This window comes from Haplochromis burtoni, unplaced genomic scaffold (genome assembly GCF_018398535.1).
Source record: "Haplochromis burtoni strain Fernald_Lab_line unplaced genomic scaffold, NCSU_Asbu1 Contig_31, whole genome shotgun sequence".
Taxonomy (NCBI): Eukaryota; Metazoa; Chordata; class Actinopteri; order Cichliformes; family Cichlidae; genus Haplochromis; species Haplochromis burtoni.
The window spans coordinates 534,954-554,605 of record NW_024582392.1 but is presented as its reverse complement, the minus strand read 5'-3'; the positions used below and the strand labels follow the sequence as shown (position 1 = coordinate 554,605).

At 39.5% G+C, this 19,652-nt stretch overlaps 2 protein-coding genes across 4 annotated transcripts in view; both read right to left on the bottom strand.

Annotated features, from left to right (window-relative positions):
* Positions 1-7,485, bottom strand: part of tegt (testis enhanced gene transcript (BAX inhibitor 1)) — a 13,019-nt gene extending 5,534 nt beyond the window's left edge. The window contains exons 1-7 of one of the 3 annotated variants that reach the window (XM_005918755.3): positions 7,170-7,275; positions 5,216-5,300; positions 4,824-4,932; positions 4,610-4,718; positions 423-543; positions 287-335; positions 43-140 (exon numbers count right to left, since the gene is read on the bottom strand). In XM_005918755.3, the coding sequence (XP_005918817.1) occupies positions 43-140; positions 287-335; positions 423-543; positions 4,610-4,718; positions 4,824-4,879 (433 nt within the window). In that variant the 5' untranslated portion in view covers positions 4,880-4,932; positions 5,216-5,300; positions 7,170-7,275. Of the gene's footprint in view, positions 1-42; positions 141-286; positions 336-422; positions 544-4,609; positions 4,719-4,823; positions 4,933-5,215; positions 5,301-7,169 lie in introns of all 3 variants that reach the window. The other 2 variants (XM_005918754.3, XM_005918756.3) reach the window with 2 other exon arrangements.
* A 1,751-nt stretch (positions 7,486-9,236) lies between these two features.
* On the bottom strand, positions 9,237-18,046 carry ctdsp2 (CTD (carboxy-terminal domain, RNA polymerase II, polypeptide A) small phosphatase 2). Its single transcript, XM_005918752.3, has 7 exons — positions 17,151-18,046; positions 14,055-14,233; positions 12,724-12,825; positions 12,300-12,356; positions 11,064-11,156; positions 10,546-10,731; positions 9,237-10,168 (listed from the first exon to the last, which is right to left on the bottom strand). The coding sequence occupies exons 1-7, from the start codon at positions 17,209-17,211 to the stop codon at positions 10,043-10,045; spliced, it is 804 nt and encodes a 267-aa protein (XP_005918814.1). The 5' UTR covers positions 17,212-18,046; the 3' UTR covers positions 9,237-10,042.
* Positions 18,047-19,652: the final 1,606 nt, after the last annotated feature.

The following is a 19,652-nucleotide window of genomic DNA, read 5'->3' as shown; positions in this document are numbered from 1 at the left end:
ATGTAAACTGTCTTAGTTATGGGTGGCAGATAGCACAATTACCTCCAAGGAACAGGTAGGTCCTGCGTTTGGCGTAGAGGGCGCTGAGAGTGAAGCAGATGAAAATCACAGAGGTTCCCATGAAGGCAGTCACAATGATACTGTGGAGAAGAATACCAGGACAAATAAATAATATGTTCTTTATTGACTCTTTGGTTTGCTTAGAGCTGCATAAAGAGGTTCAGATTTATATGAATAACTTTCACTCACTGAGCTGTTAGCAGACAAAGTTTAATCTGTCACTTACCTCGGATTGACAGAGATGACAAAGTCCAGTGTGGGTCCAAGGCCAACACCTGGTGAGTAAACACTGTGTTAGGCTTTTGCATAATTACAGACCATTCACCTCTGAGCACACAAACAGTAACACATTGTGAACTTACCTGTGAGGAAGGCAAATCCTGCGAGGATAGCCAGTCTCTTCTTCTCTGTCTCAGGGTTGTGGGGGGTCATGGCAAGCCAGAACATCAACCCCAGGGATCCAAGCACAGACAGCACACCACCCTAAAAAACAGGGGTACAGGGTAAACACAGGTACCAGTACTGTGGCCAAGACAATACTCACATTATTTTAAAAAAGCTACAAGGTGTTAATAAACACTTATATAAAAATTCAGATTCAAATTACAGACATGTACTTTGACCCATTGTACGAGCATTATCTGAAATGCACCTGCAGAGTTGTGATGCGCAATAAATGCTTCTGTTATGGCCATTTGCTCTATGGTGTCTCTTCATGTGTGCATGATTTTCTTTCATGGTTATTGCCAGTGTCTGTGAAGGTTCTCAGTCATCCAGGTCAACGTAGTCAAAGGAGCTTGCAAAGAAAAGCGTCTGGACTTATTTATTGCCAGTGGTTTTAAATGTCTGTGCTCCTTCCAATTTGTCACCTACGTCTTTCAGTCTTTACGTCCAAGTCTTGCTACCAAATAACTACAGAGACACTTACCTCTTTTAATTTAGATTTGGCTTTCGACTCCCAGTAATAACTTTTAAAATTGGCTGTCCCAATGAACTTAAATAGGGCTTAAAAGCCCTGCTCAGACTTAATCTAAGATTGCTGATGAATGGTGAGACACCCCCCCCCCATTTTCTTCTAAAAGCTGTTGTTGTTATCACATCAAACATGGGATAGAGGTGACTAAGCTTCAAAGTATGTGCTGAGTGGCTTAGTGGTGATAATGCTCACTGTAAATGACCATCGATGACCTTCTATACTTCACAAAGAGGAAAAAAAAACAAAAAACCCCAAACAACAACAAAAAACAAATACAACCAAGGTTTCTCACAGTATTTAAAACTTAAGGGGAGAAAAAGATCTGTTAGACAGTAAATACCACCTGTTGTTTACACCATCATCTACAGCAGCACATGATGGTGTAAACAACCATAATCTGCTACCGTGAGAATAAGGTCAGGATCAAGGTTATTATAGTTAAATCAAGCTTTAAGAAGTATTTTAGGTAACTGAACTGGAATAAAAACCTGATAAAAAACAAACAAAGACTATTATGTTCTTACTGACTTAATAAAACAAATATAAAGGAAATTTCTTTAGTCTTAGTATTTGTCACTTTGAGAAGCCTTGTCTACCTATTGAGACTTTTAAAATGTGATCTGTTTGTCCTGTTTTATTCATTCTGAAGCTATAAAATCTTCCCCTTGACAAACACAATCGAAAGTAAAACTTTTCAAACATTAAAAACAAAACCGAAACTGTCAAACTTACTCTGGAAACTACCTGAATTTCAAATGTAATGGAAAAAAACAAAAAACAAACCAAATCAAAACACAGAAAGAGCAGAACAAAATCGTATTAGTAGAAAACTACATCTCAAACAAGCCACCTCAGCAGCAGACTTGCTGAAGAAAAGCTGTCAGTATTTGGTGTTATTCTGTCCAGTAAAAACACTACACAACACAAGTGAGTACATCTCTGTGCAATAATCAGTTAAATGACAGACTGGTTGAAACTGCATCAAAACTTGGGAAGTTACTTGTAAAGTTAAATGAATAATCAAAAACAAAGATGTCATGCTCAACATGTCTGGTATGTTAGTTGTACATATTGTAGTTGTGTACTGTGACTTGGAGGGCATAAAAATATGTGGAACAACCAGTAATGCAACCAGCTATTCTTGGTCATGCTGTGGACAGAAGACATAATAGCGAAAGAACTTTTTCGCGAAGTGAAACCAAGTGTTTAAACAATGAAAACTGTCCACTGCAGCCACTGTTTGTCTTTTTAAATTGGCCCACTTATTTACTTTATGTCTGATGTCCCCCCCCCAACATCCTCTTTGTGTTGAACTGTGCCTCCTCTTTCCTGCTCAAACCACCCAATCAGCTGGCTTTTTGGGCTCCATAGTATCTGAGCAGGCTGGATTTCCATAACTTTCCCTCAGGTCTGCCAAAAACAATGCAAACGCAGGCCTTTTGGTCACATTTACTTTCCTTGTGGAAATTTGTTTTGCAACACGAATTCACAAAATAAGGGAATGGAAATGGGGGGGAAATCACTGCAATCATGTGCTCTTAATAGCAGTGGCTTCAATTCCTCACCTCACCTGGGACCCGGCTACTTTGCATTGTCAGTGGTTATTTTGCCTGTGGCTGCTTGAAGCCGCTTCCTGTGTGAGCGTGGGTACGAGACGTGAAGACGTGCCTGTTATAAATGACAAACATGGCCTGAGTCGTACCTGAGATCTTACTCATTTTCATGAGACTGCCACGCCTATTTTTCTTTTTTACTGACTGATGATTGTTTTGACAGATTTAGGTTTGTGAACCAAGCAGTAATGCAAAAACTAAAATACAGATTTATATACTTCCAAATACTTCTTTTATAGTTCTATAAAAAGAATTACTTACTCAGTTGAGGGAACTGAATTTCCTCTCTGATGGACTATTGAAACATCTTCACTGCATTTAAACCAGTTTGATGCCAGAACATAAATATTTGTAACTTTCTGTTACGCCCACATCAGTACCTATCATGAGCCGCTTGTTTTTGATGAAGGAAAGACTCATCACGCAAAGTCATCCAACACCACTCCATGATCCAGGGTGAAGGGAGAGACACACTACACTGGAAATACAGGCTTCAAAATAGGCTACACCTATGATTACTTCACACAAGTTAGAAAATGTTGATTATTGAAACACAACTCACTGAAAATCATGGGCTCAATCAGCCTTAATTAATAAATATGATTATGAAATAGGTTGTTCCAGATCTTTCTAGGTTTGGACACATGGGCTGTGTGCATCACAGCTCCACATGTGAAAGAACTTTGAGGAATTGAAACTTGATTGCAAGCTCTTCATAAAAGAGGAAAAGGGGACACATGAAGTTCTGTTAACAACTAGAAATCAGTCAGAACATAGCTGAAGCAGTAATCACAAGGTACAGAATAGGCCACTAGTCGAGCTCGGATGTCTTTCCTACTACCACAATGTCACTGACCGAGTGCTTGCACAATCTGACCCTTGTGCTTCAGGCTTGGCAGGAGGATTATCAGAGGGAGAAAAACACTTTCTATGACAGAGCATGAAAGTGACTGCATAATGTTATTCTCTTCAGATCAGCGGTCCCCAACCCATCTTTTTGTACCGATACTGGTTTTATTTTGCTGTGTTTATCCACAACACCTTAAAGGCCGGTCCGTGAAAATGTTGTCGGACATAAACCGGTCCATGGCGCAAAAAAAGGTTGGTGACCGCTGCTTTAGATGACATCCAAGAATTTAAAAAATGCAATGAATATAAAAAGAAGCCTGAGGAGTATTGGAAAAGTCTGGATTTATGGATGGTTACAGGTATGCCTGTTAGGAATACCAAAAATACTGGGTGACAACTTGCCTGCCTGGCTGCAAACAACTAACAGAGGAAGTAGACTGTAGCAGAATGGACACATGTTACCTCACTCAAATCCAGTAGCAAACACCTTTGGGGTGTTTTAAAGAGAAACAGAGGACAAAAAAAGAGCTTAAAATGTGCCCGAAGAACAGCAGAACATCCCCAGAGAAATTTGTGCAACAAATTTTGAGCTTGTCATCAATAATAATAATAATAATAATAATAATAATAATAATAATAATAATAATAATAAACACATGAAATAAATAAATATCAGTAATGAAAGTTTAGCTGGTCTTTGTTGGACTAACTTCCCACCTTAGCTGTGTGACTGTGTTTGATTTAGGGTCACTGTGGAGATCAGCATCCATATAATGAAGTGCTGCAGACCTTTATAAGGCAACATTTATAAAATAAAATATTTAGAAAATAAAAGTGCTGTCAGTACTAGGACTACTTTTTTTCCCTTTGTTTTACATAAAGACAGAGTACCCTTCTATTTAGCTGTAACCAAATATATTTTTTATTAATCTGACATGTAACAGATATTGCATAGTGATATACTGAATATCTGAGATTGATAGTTTCAAATCCTAGATGGGTAAAATTTATGTTAATTATATTAGCATAGGAGGATAAAACAAACTTTCCTGTAGGAGACCATCTACAGGTACATGTACAGCTAGGCCAAGCGGCATCTCGTTATGCTTACCTGAAAGAGGCGTGTGACGACATGGACATAGGAGCCGGCAGCGGCCACAAACATACAAACTGCCAAACTTGAGTACACATTCTTCAAGTGCACCTGGGTGGAATGAGATCTGCAGGAAGAGGGATAATACATGAACGAGGCATGAGTGATGAAAGGGCAAGTTAAAAAGCAGACCATGACGACCGTTTCATTACCACATAAATTGTTTACGTACATTTGGGAGAACTTGAAGAGGGCATCAATGTTGATGCTGCGGTCAAACACGTTCATGGTGAAATCAGGGACTGAGATCTGATGAGACTTCTGATGAAACGCTGTCTTCTCTTAACAGATATGAACGTAAATTAAACCTCTGCTCCATTTAAAACAGTAAGAGTAAAAACTCCTCTATCATGATGACTGCAAGCCTGGAGCAGGTAGTACAAGTGCAACCATTTGTTAATGATTAGTGGAAAGAAACTGGGTATATCTTTGCAGTTTTCTCTGAATGTTTAAATAGTAACAGTTATTACTGATGCCACTAACACTTGCAGCCAAAATATTCACCAAGTGTGCCAAACCCTTCTCCTCTTTACACTCAGTTTCTAATTTTATAACACAACTTACTTCTTCACACTCAGACACAGCACCCCAGTACTTTTCTCGCTGCCTACAACAAGGCAACACAGCATGCAATGTGTTATTCCGAAACCTGTAAGGATTGGGAGATTTAGCTCAATTGTGTAGGTGCACTTTTGTTTTTGAGGAGATTAAGAATGCATGTACTAAGATCAGTTTTAAAGGTATTTTTATGCGCAGAATACCACACTTTGTTCTTCTTTTAATTAAAAACTTGAATGTAATCTTCTTGGGCCTTCATACACAAAACTACTACTACACCGTAAAAGCACAAGAATGCCAACAATTGTGCACTCTTGTTTAAATGACTACATAATTTTAATATTTCTAAATAATGTGACTCACATGGGTATTTATCCATTATTATTTCAGTTGTGATACTGTGTTACATTTTTTATTCATAATTATGATCAGTTTATTGGATAAAGTACATTTTGGTCTCAGATTTTAATGCATTTTATCCATCCTTTCCTTATGTCATGCATTTCCCAAGTTTCACTTGATGTACTCTTACTGCATTTACAGGCTACAGTAAATGTTATTTTGCAGTAACCTACATGAATGGTGCAATCAGTCTAACTGTAACTGTGGTGTATGGGGCACAGATATGCTAAAAAAGCTGAGATAGCTAAACTGCAGCACATCAGTTTCATGCTCTGTGTAGGAACTGTGTTAAAGTGCATCACACCTATCAAGTAAAATTACATTTAAAAATGTTAAATCTGTCAAACTGTGCAGTGTATAGGACACATGACAAAAACCTGATCAGTCTCAAAACAAAGTGAGAGATATGTGTTGTGTACAATTTCTCTTACTTTTCTTAAAAAAAATACTTCAGATATGCATATTTATATTTTCTTCTAGTAGTTTTAGTAGTTATAAGTTTAATTTGCTAAACTAAGGTTTTGTGAAGATCCTTTAAAATTAAAAAGCACCTCAGAATATTGCTTTATGTTTACATTCTCATACCCTTAAGTTCGTGTGTTTTCTCTCTCTTTAGCAATGCACAATCAGTATAAGATAGCACAGCACAACATTCTTAAATTAAGCTTACCCTAACTTTTTGAACCAACAAATTAGCATTTTTAAATATTGCCAACTTATTGAGTTTAAAACTTAATATCTGGTTGCTTGCATGTAATGCACTGGTGCAAAAGCATAATTATTTCAGTTTCACAAAAGTAATTTGCTTTTTGAAAAGAGCTGTGTATCGTGAAGCTGTTGTCGGTGTCTAAAGTTGTAGAGAAACAACTCAAAGTTTTAATGAAAGTGACTGAGCAACTCAGAGTGAGGTATGTACCTTTACATTGCAGCAATTTCAACAGCTATACAAGCGTCTCACACTAAAATTTCATACATAGGGCGATTTCGTTATCACTATAACATGAATAGTAACATTAGAACAATGACAAGGGCCTTTCTACGAACCCCATACTCTTTATTTTCCAGCAAATCTAAACCTTTAATTTAGCAACTGGGAGTCTAAGCTATGAAAATAATGTGATTCTTACTTTCATTATTAAGGAAATTCACACAGAAGATTAGAAGTGCGTAGTCTACTTTGATGAAGTTACACAACAGGTTAGCTTTAAATGTCAAGCTTTATGCCATAACTAGCACACAAACATGCTAACAACCTGTTTAGTAGTCGCCATGCCTGCGATTCGGGAAGCATGGTGACTGCTTGAACTACTTATTCTTACAGAAATACGAGAATAAGCCATTCGACACGATAGCTGAGCACCAGACAGCCAAAAAGCAGACGCCTGGGAATGTATTAATAGCTAACGCTGCTAGCCAGTACCCGTCAAATAACAAGAAGCCTGGCGAGCTAACGACACAGTTCGACGTCTCCCTTCTTTCTTCGGTTATTTTCAGCCCCAGTTAACACGACAAAACGATAAGCACAAAACGGTTGCATTTGTACCTGCATATTACTTACCTCTCTGTTACGAGCTGTTTCCTTTTCTCTGCTTTACAGTTAAGTTTTTTTCTAAAACAAAACCGTACGTGTCAGCTCACGGCAGCCTGCTGATGTCACCATGGAAACGCCCAGAAGATTGTAGTCCAGTCACGCGCAGCGAGGTCGAAAGTACGACATATCACCGGCTATCTAATGCGATTTAATGAGCCAACTAGCTGTTTGTAATTATGAATTCTTTTTTTCAAAAACATTAAACGTTACGAGTTATTTTCTCTTCACTTTCGAATAACATTTATATTATGCTGCACTGCCTGGTTTGTCATCGAAGAATGTCACCGGTGCACCTAAAATGGCCGACACAAAATGTAACTGATATCATCAGCAAAGCGTCTTTAGTGCTGTAAAAACAACGTTTGTTTGATCACAAAATAAACGCTGTAAAGAAACCACTTAACCGTCTCAACGGTTTCTAATCAAACCGAAATAAGGAGGATATAAGAGTGTAAATATAAGTTCGATGATATGACCGAGATATCAGTCATGACGAATGGTGCAACTGCATGCAACATGTGAAATATTTTCACTTATGTTTTAGTCATTATACCAAAAGTAGCCTATGCAATAATAGTTTATAATGACAAAAATATAGCACTTTGTATTGTATAAGTTACTTAGTTGTTAAGCTCTGCAAAAGAAAAGAAAAATGTGCAAAAAATGTGTTTCTTTATGGTTACATCTTAAATATTTATTAAATTTAATACTTGAAGTAGCTTCCACTAAACATTAATTTTGGTCAATGAAATGTTTCGACGTGTAAATTAGTTCCCAATTAAGCTTTAAATTCTTTCTTTCGCTTTATCCATTTAAGAAAAATCCTAAATTAAATAGTCCACAAAAGCATGTATCATCTTTATTATGTTATTTCTTTATAAGTACGAATTGTACGATGGTAATTTTTTAGAACTCTAAACGAGTAAACAAATTATTCTCTGCTCTGAAATGAAGTTAAAAAAAGACAAAAAGAGTAATTTGGTTCCCAAATGTTTCCCTAAAAACAGCACCTTAGTAAAGTTGGTCATGAAAGTACTATATACTGTACAAACATGTAATTTTTCTTTCATTAGATGTAAAAACTTAATCAAATATTTAAAGATATTTAATACACTACAGTGATTTTCTTTGTAACATGGCATAAAACACACATACGCAAAGGTAGTAAAATAGAACCAATTTTTATTTGAAAATAAAACCTATTTGAAAATAAAAATTGGTAGCAGGTCTTTTAGAGTTTTGGTCAGACCAGGTAGAGAAAAATTAAGTTCTGGATTTATTCTCATACAAAGACAAATTGTGACTTTAAACAAATACTTTTGGTCATCACAACTGGTTTCAATATTCTCATTGTCATGTTTCACTAGTTGACATGCAGACATAAAACATCATAGGAAAAAAAAAACCATTCAACCCCCCCAAAAACGTAACCTCTCAAAATCTCTGTGGTACTGGATTTCAAACGTATGTTTGCTTGAATGATTGAATCTCCTCTTTACATCTGATCGCTGATTTAACTGTAAGGTTTTGTATAGTTAATTCTGACAGCAAAACGTGCATGATTTAGGCACAGATAAAACAGTTAAACACAAGGCCAGCCTCAAAACAGGCAAACTGATTACAATACACAAGGTTGAGCATTATGAAGTACTGGACACAAGTTTTTGGCCAATAAATATAGAAAAAGACACGTTTTTTTAAAAAAAGAAAAAAAGAAAACCCAAATATATCAAATTTGATATTTTCAAGTGTTGCACTGCAAGTACCGCAGCCCCTGGCATTAAACTTGCTCCTGACAGTGTTTTCTCACGCTCAGCATGACACATCAGTGTGTATGCCTACAAATCTCTGTTCAGGCAAAACACCATTCTGTCCTAATTTCAAAAGGCACAGCTTTTACTTACAGCACTGTCAATATAAAAGTGCAAGTTGTTTGCCATTGAGCAATAGAAGAATATAGTAACAAATGAAATATTAAGCTATGACTTAAAACTGTGGCATTTAGAAATAAATGTGTCCTATGAAAAACAAATTAAAAAAAAAAAAAAATTCCAGTGTCTGTTTTTGAAAGGACCAAAAACAAGATTTCACCCCATTTATCCAACTTTATAACCAATAGTATCAAATGTCAATTTGACCACTTAGGATTTATATTGCATGTTATGTAGAAACCACTTTCATGATACAAATTACTAAATACACTTGTTTTGACACCCATTTATAGTTAAATAAGGCTACAGTAATGTCTGCTTGACTGGCGACGCAAGAGGTACTGTCCATGTGATCACAGAACTGGGTTGCATAGAGGAACCGCGCTGACCGTTTAAAAATAGATTTCCTTATAAAACAGCCTATTAAAATGAAAGGTATAAAATCGTTTATTAGAAAAGGTGTTTTTGTTGTTCCATACAAGGCACAATTAACAAAAAACAATGTCCAAAAGTCAAGTCAGGACAGGCAGGCTTCTGCTTTGGCAAAAGAACCCCTTTAAAATTCATACCAACTGGAGTGATTGTGATGGGAGTGCTTTGGTTGGTGTTTTTTTGTTGTTTGCAGCTCTGTCGTGGTGCTTAAAAGTAGTGATTTGTGATTATTGTCAGCACTGTGGATCAGAGGAGAGGCCTCACTTTGTGACATACACTTTCAATTGAGCCAACAATCTTTCCCCAGGCTTAGAATTTCCTTGACCTCATACCAATGCAGTTTTCTAAACAGAAGGATTTTGTGCGCAGGCAAAGAGAACAGTCTGGAAACTTATGTCTATGTTCTGAATACATGTGGCTATTTTAGTCAACTTTAGCGCTGCCGCTCCCGTTGGAGTCGAGCAGGTCTGTTGAAAGCTATTGTCCACGAAGCTGGTCCAGCCGGGTGTAAACGTTATCAGCTTGGCTAAGATCTTCAAACACAGGAAGAAGGTTTAGCAGCTCAGCATCATCCACGTCGTCAAACCACGACACCACCGGAATCTGGGGCAAAGAAACACTCGATTATATAAGGTGCATCTACCCTAGCTAAGCGTGCACCAAGTAAACACAAAGCCAAGTCAACCCTTCCTTAACAGCAACCTATGAGAACTAAAGTAATTTTTACCTTTTGTTTCAGGAAAAAGAGATCTAAAGACAAGTGTTTAGTTTGGCGGTTTTACATCATATTGGTCAGGAAAACCTTTTCCTAGTACAGACAGATTCATAATTTGGTTATGTTCCTGGCTTGATTGATCAAATACAGCAAATTCACTTCTGTGGTTCAAGTTCTCAGACAGCTAAATTTGACACATACAACCAACTAAGTCCTTTATGAAAGGCAGTGTGCACCAGATTTGCAGAGACTGGTCCAAACTCACAGCATTATTTGGGTGGAAGATGTAGGAGGCAGGAGAGTTGTCCAGGATGAGGGTTTTGTGGAGGTCTCTGCCTAGGCGGCTTAAATCCTTGACATAGCAGCCCTGGTGGAATACACAAGATTCCCGAAACAACCGGGTCCGGAATACTCCTCCCTGGTCCAGCAGGTCCGTCACCGGGTCTGCGTACTGGTGGGAGGATTGGGTAGCAGGTGAGGGAAGAGCAGGGATGTACAAGGCTGGGCTAAGCTGTCCCAAGCTGCTACAGAATATTAAGCTGGGACACAGCTGGCACTAAGACTTTAAGATGAGTTGTGTATAAACTGACACCCATCTATTCCTTTAAGCATGGAGGGTGTGGGTGTTCACTAAGGTGTCTATCAACACGTTAGAGTAAGAGAGGGAACTAAAAAGGTGAGAGAAAGCAGATCTGATAGATCAGACATCAGCTAAACAAAGATCTTCATGTTTTATTCCAGCATCTAATTTCAGGATCACTGTCAGTATCTGATGTGAAGTACCTTAGCGAGACTGGCTGTAAACAGCACACATTCAAACAATTCGCCCATTCTCTGCAGGAACTCGTCCACATACGGCCTCTTCAGCACATACACCTGAAAGGGAAGCAAGTGGTTGGTGAACAGCTCAACAAACATGATTGTCATTTAACCAAATACTGCCAATGAAGCTTAAAGTATATTTAAAAAAAAATAATAATAATTTTAGTGCTCAAGAGGTCTAGGACAAGGCTTTTTTTGTAAAGTAGAGCTTAGAATATGTTAAGTCTTATAAAAATAATTATGCCTCAGCTTGATTTCACACAAGTTTTTAAAACTAACTGGGAAACAGGATAAGGAAGCTGTCACCTTTAAACAATACACTATCAAGACAGGAAGCTGAAACAAATGCAGACTTAGCACAAGATGAAGGAGAAATATGCCAATCCTAAAGATATCCAATACATGGAGAACACTTTAAAGAGAAGGTAGTTATTAGTCTTCCAGACACTACAGATAATTGGTAAGATCAGTGCAGCAATAACTTCTTAAACTGGCAGCTTGCTTTGGGATCTTGTAAGTGTTCAAGTGGAAATAAAAGTACACAACATACAATTTAAATTAAACAAAAAAGTGCATCTCTCACTTCTGAATGATTTTGTGCCATGTCCATTATCAATGCAGTTGCAAGATCAACTAGTCTGTAAAGCGTGAAGGTTTAATAGGGATTTCCATGTTTTTGTTCATCTGCACGATTCATTTCCATCCGTCAGCTGCTAATGGCCAGTTCCTGAAACAAGTAATCAAGAATAGGCCGTGCAGCGTTAACCAGCCTATCCTGGATTACTTGAACCAGGCAGAGGCCCACAGGATTCCTTACCATCACACGGGGTTGCTCGAATCACATTTCTTAGTTAATATTTCCACACGTCCAACTTTAAGACCTTGTGCCCCAAAGATCAACACAATGCTATACTTGTACATTTATTTCAAAATCTTCCTTGCAGAGGCACTGTATCAATTATTAATGACATTTTAGCTGAAATGACTCATTTTCCTGCTGATGCATCCACTTTGACTTGTGCAGTCTTGTTCAAATTCTGGCCACTAGAGGGCTCTGTTTAACCATCTTAAAAAAAAAAATAAAAAAAAAACTTAACTGACCCATCCCTTTTCAGCTCAGCAACCACTGCAAACACATCAACATACATACACCCCCCCACCCCCTTACAGGAAAGGCACTCATACAGAGTAGTTTACCTGGTGTGTGGTCCCCTCTATCTCCACAGGCACGATGAAGTCTGCATTACTAATAGGCTGGAGGGAGAACACAGAGGGAGATGGTTGGCATGCTCATTCACATGAGCCACGCTGTGTACATTCACATGGCATTACATAACAGCTGAACAGCAAGAACCAGGCTCTTCATCGCTGCCATAAATCACAGCACATAGGCTACACAAATAGAATATGACTCGCTTTGATGTTCCTCAAACACATGCGACGACTTTTCTAAGAGAAACAAAGAATCGCAGCAGAAACACGCCCAATAAACAGGCGGTCGTTTAATCAATGTTACCCAAATACAACTGTCATTTCTGCAGGAAGGAAAAGCTGAAACATCAAATCACCAACTGACATGGGTAAACATGCTGAAATAATGTTGGGCCGGTGTTAGCGGTACCTTGAATGAGCTGTGCACCAGGGTCTCATCCAGGTCTATGACCACACATAGCTTCCCTTGGTCCTGGGCCGTCACCTCAGGCAGCAGGTTTGGTTCAGATAGCTAAAGAAATGCATGTAGACTGTCATATTCATCATTACACTTGAGAAACACAAAGTAGCCAACAGGGCATTGAGTTATATGGAAAACCTGAAAGCTTGGTCTGGATTTTTACCTCTGGGGAAATTAGATTATACTGGTTTTTGTTAAGCATGCATGTGTGGAAGTTTAAGGATTTACTGTAACAGCCTCTGTGTGGTATAGCTTTATGATTAGCATGTGTCTTTTTTGCAGTATTTCTCCAATGCATCTTGTCAAACTCAACAGGAATTCACCTGCAGGGGAAAACTATAACCTTGATTCAAACTCATTTTCAGATAGCCAGCCCCCCCCCACACACACACACACTTAGTTTTGTTTCATTCCAGCCTCTTTATGAGAAGAGGCAAAGTGAAATTAATTATTAATTTTATTACATAACAGAAATGGCTTATCTATTACGGATGGCAAATTAAGATCGAGGAAAGACTATGCTGGGGAGGGGGTGGTGGGAGACTGCTAGAGCAATTTTGTTCAACTAAACACAAGAAACCAAATGAAACCAAGCTAGCGGTGCCAAATGTTTAATTTGGTTTCATATCAGTAGGAGCCTGGCAGACAATAACCAGGGTCCTACAGATGCTGCTTGCTGTTTGCTCCTGATGCTGGAGGACACTCCTCAACATGAACAAACATGGCATCTCATTAAAATACCCCTAACATGGTGGTGAAGCCCTAATCAAGCTGACAGCGCTCACCAGCGTGGCCAGCAAGCGCTCTGAGCTTTATTTTATTTTTTTTCCCCTCCACCTCAGCAATTACGAGGAACACAATACACCGATTCTCTGCCTGCTCATGCCTGCCTAAAGGACTGATAGTCACTCTCTCATTTCTTATCTTCCTTCGGGGGGGTGGGGGGGATAAAGCGAGAACATCAAAGTGATTCCATATCCACAGACAGTTGCGGTTAGCTTTCAAGACGTTTAGAGCAGGTGCAGCGGTGGTTTTAGTTGTAAAAAGACGACAACAATAAGTGCAGTTTTACAACAGCGTGTTAAGTTTATCCGTACAGATGGCTAAACTATTCACACACCTCTTTTATGGCAAGCAGTGTGTGTGTGTGTCTGTGTGTGGGTGTGTGCAACAAGGAAGTAAGATCTTAAATAAACAAAAGTAAAGGCAGGGGCTGAAGCTGAGGTCTTCAAATTGATTTCAGCTGTGCGGAAATATCTCTGAAATGCGAATACTGTTACCTTGACAACCATCCCATTTTCCTGTGACTCCAGCAATCCCTGCTGGGAGGGTGATGGCGGCGGTGGCGGCGGCGGCAGTGCTGGTGATTTGGGGCCATCCTGAGCTTGGAGGCAACAGAAAAGCGCTTTGAAGATGTTGCAACTCCGCGGCTGTTTCAGGGCAGACCGGCTCACCTGGCCTGCCGGGAGCAGAGACACAAACACGCTTCATGAGGAAACAGCAGCACTCAACAGAACCAGTGCTCCCAGTGTTTGTGGACCAATAAAAAGGTATGTGGAGCAAGCTGATTGGCCAGCTACTGCATTTCCACAAATTGAGTTCACCTGTGAAACAAATTGGCTAAAATGAACCCTCACGAGGAGGACTTTTTTCTTCCACTTGGTGTTTTTACATTAAAATGTCCACAAAGATAGTTTTAACTTGATGTGTTTTACGCAGCGATGGCACACCTACATCCAGAGGACGATAAAATGAAGGCTGCCTGTTCGTTTGCAAAGATTTCTTGTAAACTTAAAAGATGACAAAAAGCCTCCCTGTGAGTGTGTTTAAAGAGGGGAGTGCGCTTTGCTAACAAAACATTTATTTTAAAGTTTTATTTATTAATTATTTTGCAAATTTAGATTAAAAACTAGCAATAACTAATTTTGCGTTTTTGGGGTTGGGCTAGTAAAATTTTCATCTCTACTGGTAAAAAAAAAGTAATGTCGGACACTGAAACTGTGTGTCGTCAACATGGGAAACATGGTGAGTGGAGGCCTGAATTACAGCCCACAACTTGGGTCAGATACATGTTATCTAATCTTTTTTCTTATACCAAAATGAAATCTTGATGCAAACACATTGAAATGTTTTCTTGTTTGTTTTTTCCTCTTCATCCATAAAAGATAATTAGGCAGGAGCTGCTTGTGACACACAGATTGAGTTTCTCTAATTCCTGAAGGTACCATCCATCTGTCCACAGGGATGGCACAGCCTCCACATGAAATCTGTTTTTAATGCCTCTGCTGCTGCTGCTGTTGCTGCTGCTGCTGCTGGAAATGGCTGGTACATGTTATATAATCACAGAGGGCGGGAAAACCCACACTTTTCAGCAGTACCTTTCGACAGACAGAAAACATTCCAACCATTTTAAACTCGGGGACCTTTCGGGGCTGCCTGAAGCGAGCCAGAACAGCCAGACAGGCAGCTGGTCGGGCAGTCAGGCAGCCAGCGAGTCGGACAGGCAGTCACACCTCAGTGCTCTGTGCAGGTCTTTGATCAGCCACTGTGACCACCAGCGTCCCAGCCTCAAAAAAAGACTTGTGCCACCGCCAGTGTAAGAAAAGGGAGGAAAAACATCCCTGTGATTCCCCTCTAGTGCATTTCATGTGAGGACTTGCAGAATTAAAATAGTTCATAAACACTCTCTAGTCCCTGCTAGAAAGAGGAAGTGTGGAAAAGAGTGACAAACAACTGCATACTCAGAGATTTATACATTTATTACTTCTACACTCTGAAGACATAATGCAGACAACAACAAGCATGTTACACAACTCCATGTTTAGGAGACAAAGGACACTGGATCTTGATTTGGTAATTCTGCACACAGCATTTTCACTGGGAAAAACTACAACCTCCATTATTTATAGCCCACGAATGTGCATCTTGCCATGCAAATCAGCCTATTGATTTCCACAGGAAGACATTATTGGCCATGTGTGACATAACAGCATACATTAGATCTCTTCTGCATGTAAAAGGATGGAGAGATGAGAAGAAGGAGATTAATCTTTTAGAGCTTTATGAATGGCGCACGCAGACACACACACACACACGGATCCAAAATCCAAAACATCCCTTAATCTCACAAAACACGCAATGCAAAATGACATTAATAATAAGAATAATGCTGAAGAATTATTTTGTAAAACCAACACATGACCTGGAGCACCACAGACCTGTAATAACTACAACCAAGAGGCTGAATCAACGAGCAAAGCCTCTTTCAAGCGCAAGCAAAGTGTGCAAACAACGAAATCTTTGAAACGGCGCTACAACGGGCGTGTGCAGAGGGGTGTGTTTGTGCATTCCGCTGTCAATACCGCGGCACCGGGTATTTCTATACAATCCTGCTGTATAATCAGCAGCCCTTAAAGCTCTCTTGGCCTGTAATATACAGCACGGTGTAATACAAATCCCACTCGGGCTGTTTTGTCAAATGAAACGATAAAATTAAAAATAAATAAATAAATAAAAAGAGCAGCGCAGCATTATTTCGTGAAGCCACCGACGGCGCACGGATATGTGACCACCATGGTCAATTAACAAAAACACGAAGAGTAGTTTGTGAAGACTGAAAAACACCGAGCTGTAAGTGCTGCCTGTGGTGACAGTCAGGCAGGGCTCCCCGTGTTCTCTCGACCTGGTGTTGGTGGTAGTAGTAGAAGGATATGGGATGTTGCCAAACGAGCTGGAACCCGATAGATATAAATACAGCAGCTCGTTTTTTATTTTGGAAAAGCTGGGCATGGCAACGACACCGAGAACAACTTGGGGGGTAAAAAAAATACACCAGAAAGATGGGTTTGCACAACAAGAGCACACACACTGCCAAAGAAAAAGAGAGGCAAAAACTGGATCAACAATAGCTACTAAGCTCGGTGCGTAATGGAGACTGTGAACTTATACCTGAGCCTACGTCCGATGCATTAATTCAGCTATAGTGACGGAGATTGAACTACACGGTGATCTGGCCCCCGATACAAAAACAAACACAGGGATTTATTCATATTCACGGTTTTATTTCCAAATTCAACAGCAGTCGATTGGTGGAGGAAAACAACAGGTTTGTGGCAAAACAGAATAAACACATTAAGGTAGCTTTCGGCACGGTCTCTTTGTGTTTTCCAGCGAGAAGATGTAAAGATTACACTCTGCTCGGTGGTGGATGTCAAAAAAGGGTAATACGCCTCTCTTACCGCGCGTCCGCAGCGCGCAACTGTCAAATAAAAGGGCGCACTACGCGATTTCTTACCGCACTAATCACTTATAAGAAAACAGTACACATAAAAGAGAGTACTGGGAATATTTGGGATGTAAACAACACCCAATCTCACCTGTTTTCGGTGACACTTGGACGTCTTCTTTTTGCACTTGGGTGATAACAGAACTTTCCATCTGACAATCACGGAGCCCTCAAAATCCTCAAATCCTGTCCCCGAGTACTGATGGGCATCCCTCATTGGGTTTTATTGACAAGCTGACGTTATTATTCGCCGAGTTAACTTGTCATCCGCCTCAGTTACGATCCTCGATGGGAGTAGGATTTATCTTGTTCCTGGCTTTCTTTATTATTCTCCCGTCCGCCGCCTCTTCTTCTTCTTCTTCCCTCGGAGGGTCCGCCTGGGGAGGGGGCAAGGCACTTGGATATGTTCTTCGGACGCTATTTGAGACTCCGTGCGGCCCGTCTTCTCGGATGTGCCGATTGTATTGCTGGTAATATCGCAGAGAAGCCCCCCTCTCTTTTGAGAGTCCTCACTTTTGCAGCAACAACATGGAGAATCCAGGCGAGAGAAGGAAAACAACCGAGGAAATGGGGCAAGGGAGGGCGGTTTCAAGCCCCCCGTTACTACAGATAAACAACATCGCCCGAGAGGCCACTAGGAGCGACGGAAAACAGCGAGGATCGATCGCGTACGGAAGATCTAGCGCGGAAAAACGAATTCTGGTTCGTAGTTGGGTGTAAAACGAGAGTTTTGTTGTTATCCCAGGTTTTGTTTTTCTACGGTTGGGACTCCGCGGGCGCCTTGAAACGGTACCCGCGCCCTGATTGGACGCCAGGGAGGAGGGGAGGCGTGGTCAAGGCATTCCTCCCCGGCCAGCACGCGCCGCAGCGAACACATTCCAGCGCTGCTCGTACAACAAATGAGATCACGTTGTTTGTGAATTATTAACAAATAAATAAACGAATGCTGATGAACACAACTTAATCAAGAAACATGCGAGTGTACGAGGAATAAAAAAATACACTCATTATTAAACTAAACACTAGGGACGCTATTTATTTATTTTGTTGTTTGTTCACGTGCATTATTCTAATTAAAACTAAATCAGAGGTGGCTGAAATTGTGATCATGTCCAAGTAATTATAGAAACCTTTATTTAGTCAGGGGGAAATCAATGTAAATTACATAAAATATAAATCATCTATAGTGTAACTATGCTCAGGTACTCTGAAATGTTGTTTGGCATCTCTCAGGGATAGAAATACAACCAAGAAAAGGACACAGAGATAAAATGTACATTACAGAAATGCCGAATAAAAGTTATGTATATATATATAATAAAAAAAACAGATCAGTGTTTAAAAGTGGCTTTGCACAGTTCTGATACTAGCAGTCTGTCAAGATAAGGCTGTGAATATATGCAGAAATGTATTTCTACATTCAAACACACATATATGTAAGATTTAAAATAATTATAATAAAAAAAAATCAAGAACAAGGTGACACAAAAGGAAAAGCAGGAGCATTCATTTTTATAAAACATCACAGAACATGAGCTTAAACATACAATGACGTACTTGTCTCACCCAAGACCGCTTAATAATAACAGTCACAAGAGAGATATCTAAGGTAATGCATTGCTGTGCACTCTAACCTAAACTTTAAAACCTTAAAAGTCATAATATATACAAGAATGGCTTTGTAAATGGGGGAGAAAAAAAAAGTATTTTTCTATTTGAATGGTTCTTGTAGAAGGTACAATGATGGGTGACATCAAAGGGTTTAAGAGTGCTGGCATCTGCAGAGTCAGGGACTGGTGCACAACCTTCAATCTGCTGCCAAAAGATAGGTTGCTGCCTGAGAAACGAGCATGAGCTAACTTAACTTCCAGGCTTCTCATCAGTCTCTTACCATGAATTTTAAAAGATAATGATTCCTCTAAACCAGATGACCAGCTACCATTTTTTTAAATTATAGCCCAGAATAATAAACACACCCACCAGCACCTCCGCAAATACTGCTTTATCATTATTTTTAGTGTTTTTAATACTTGGATTTCTGCCTCTAATTTGCATTTTCCTCTGGCTTAACTTTTACTTTACCTCCCTAAATTCCTGGTTTTTCCAATGTCATAACCTCTGATTAGAAGAAAAAGAGTAGGAAGAGTTCAGCACCGGGCTCACTGAAGGACATAAAAGTGATAAACACTAAACAAATACACAGGGAATCTGTGTTTGTAGCAGTAGTAAAACGTGAGCACATAAGAGTTTTTAAAGAAGCCTGGCTATAAGAAGATTCAAGTGTCTCTTTTCAAAAACAAAGTATCTTACAATTGTACAAGATTCATTTAAAAGTTGAAATAATCACCTTTAATCCATGTGACAGGAAGAGCTTTTCACCTTTTCCTTCATGGAGACGTGAAAGGCTTTGCTGGTAGAGATATAACCCCATGCGGGAGTACATGGGAGAGCTTCATGTACGGAGGTAAGAGAGGGCAGAGTGAAACCAATGACCCAAGCTCCTTTCATTTTTCTCTTTCATTTCACTTCCTACTAAAATGAAACTTGTTTTTTTGCCTAAAACTGCTTGGGTGGAGGGGTGGAGTGAGGGGGG

What these genes read in the sequence shown, in the direction of transcription:
- ctdsp2 (XM_005918752.3), bottom strand. Translation starts at nt 17,211, where the DNA reads ATGGAAAGTTCTGTTATCACCCAAGTGCAAAAAGAAGACGTCCAAGTG. An exon ending in TAGAGGGGACCACACACCAG is followed by an intron (nt 11,157 to 12,299) that starts GTAAACTACTCT and finishes CTTCCCTTTCAG; the next exon opens with GTGTATGTGCTGAAGAGGCC. An exon ending in TCTTCCACCCAAATAATGCT is followed by an intron (nt 10,169 to 10,545) that starts GTGAGTTTGGAC and finishes TCTTTGCCCCAG; the next exon opens with ATTCCGGTGGTGTCGTGGTT.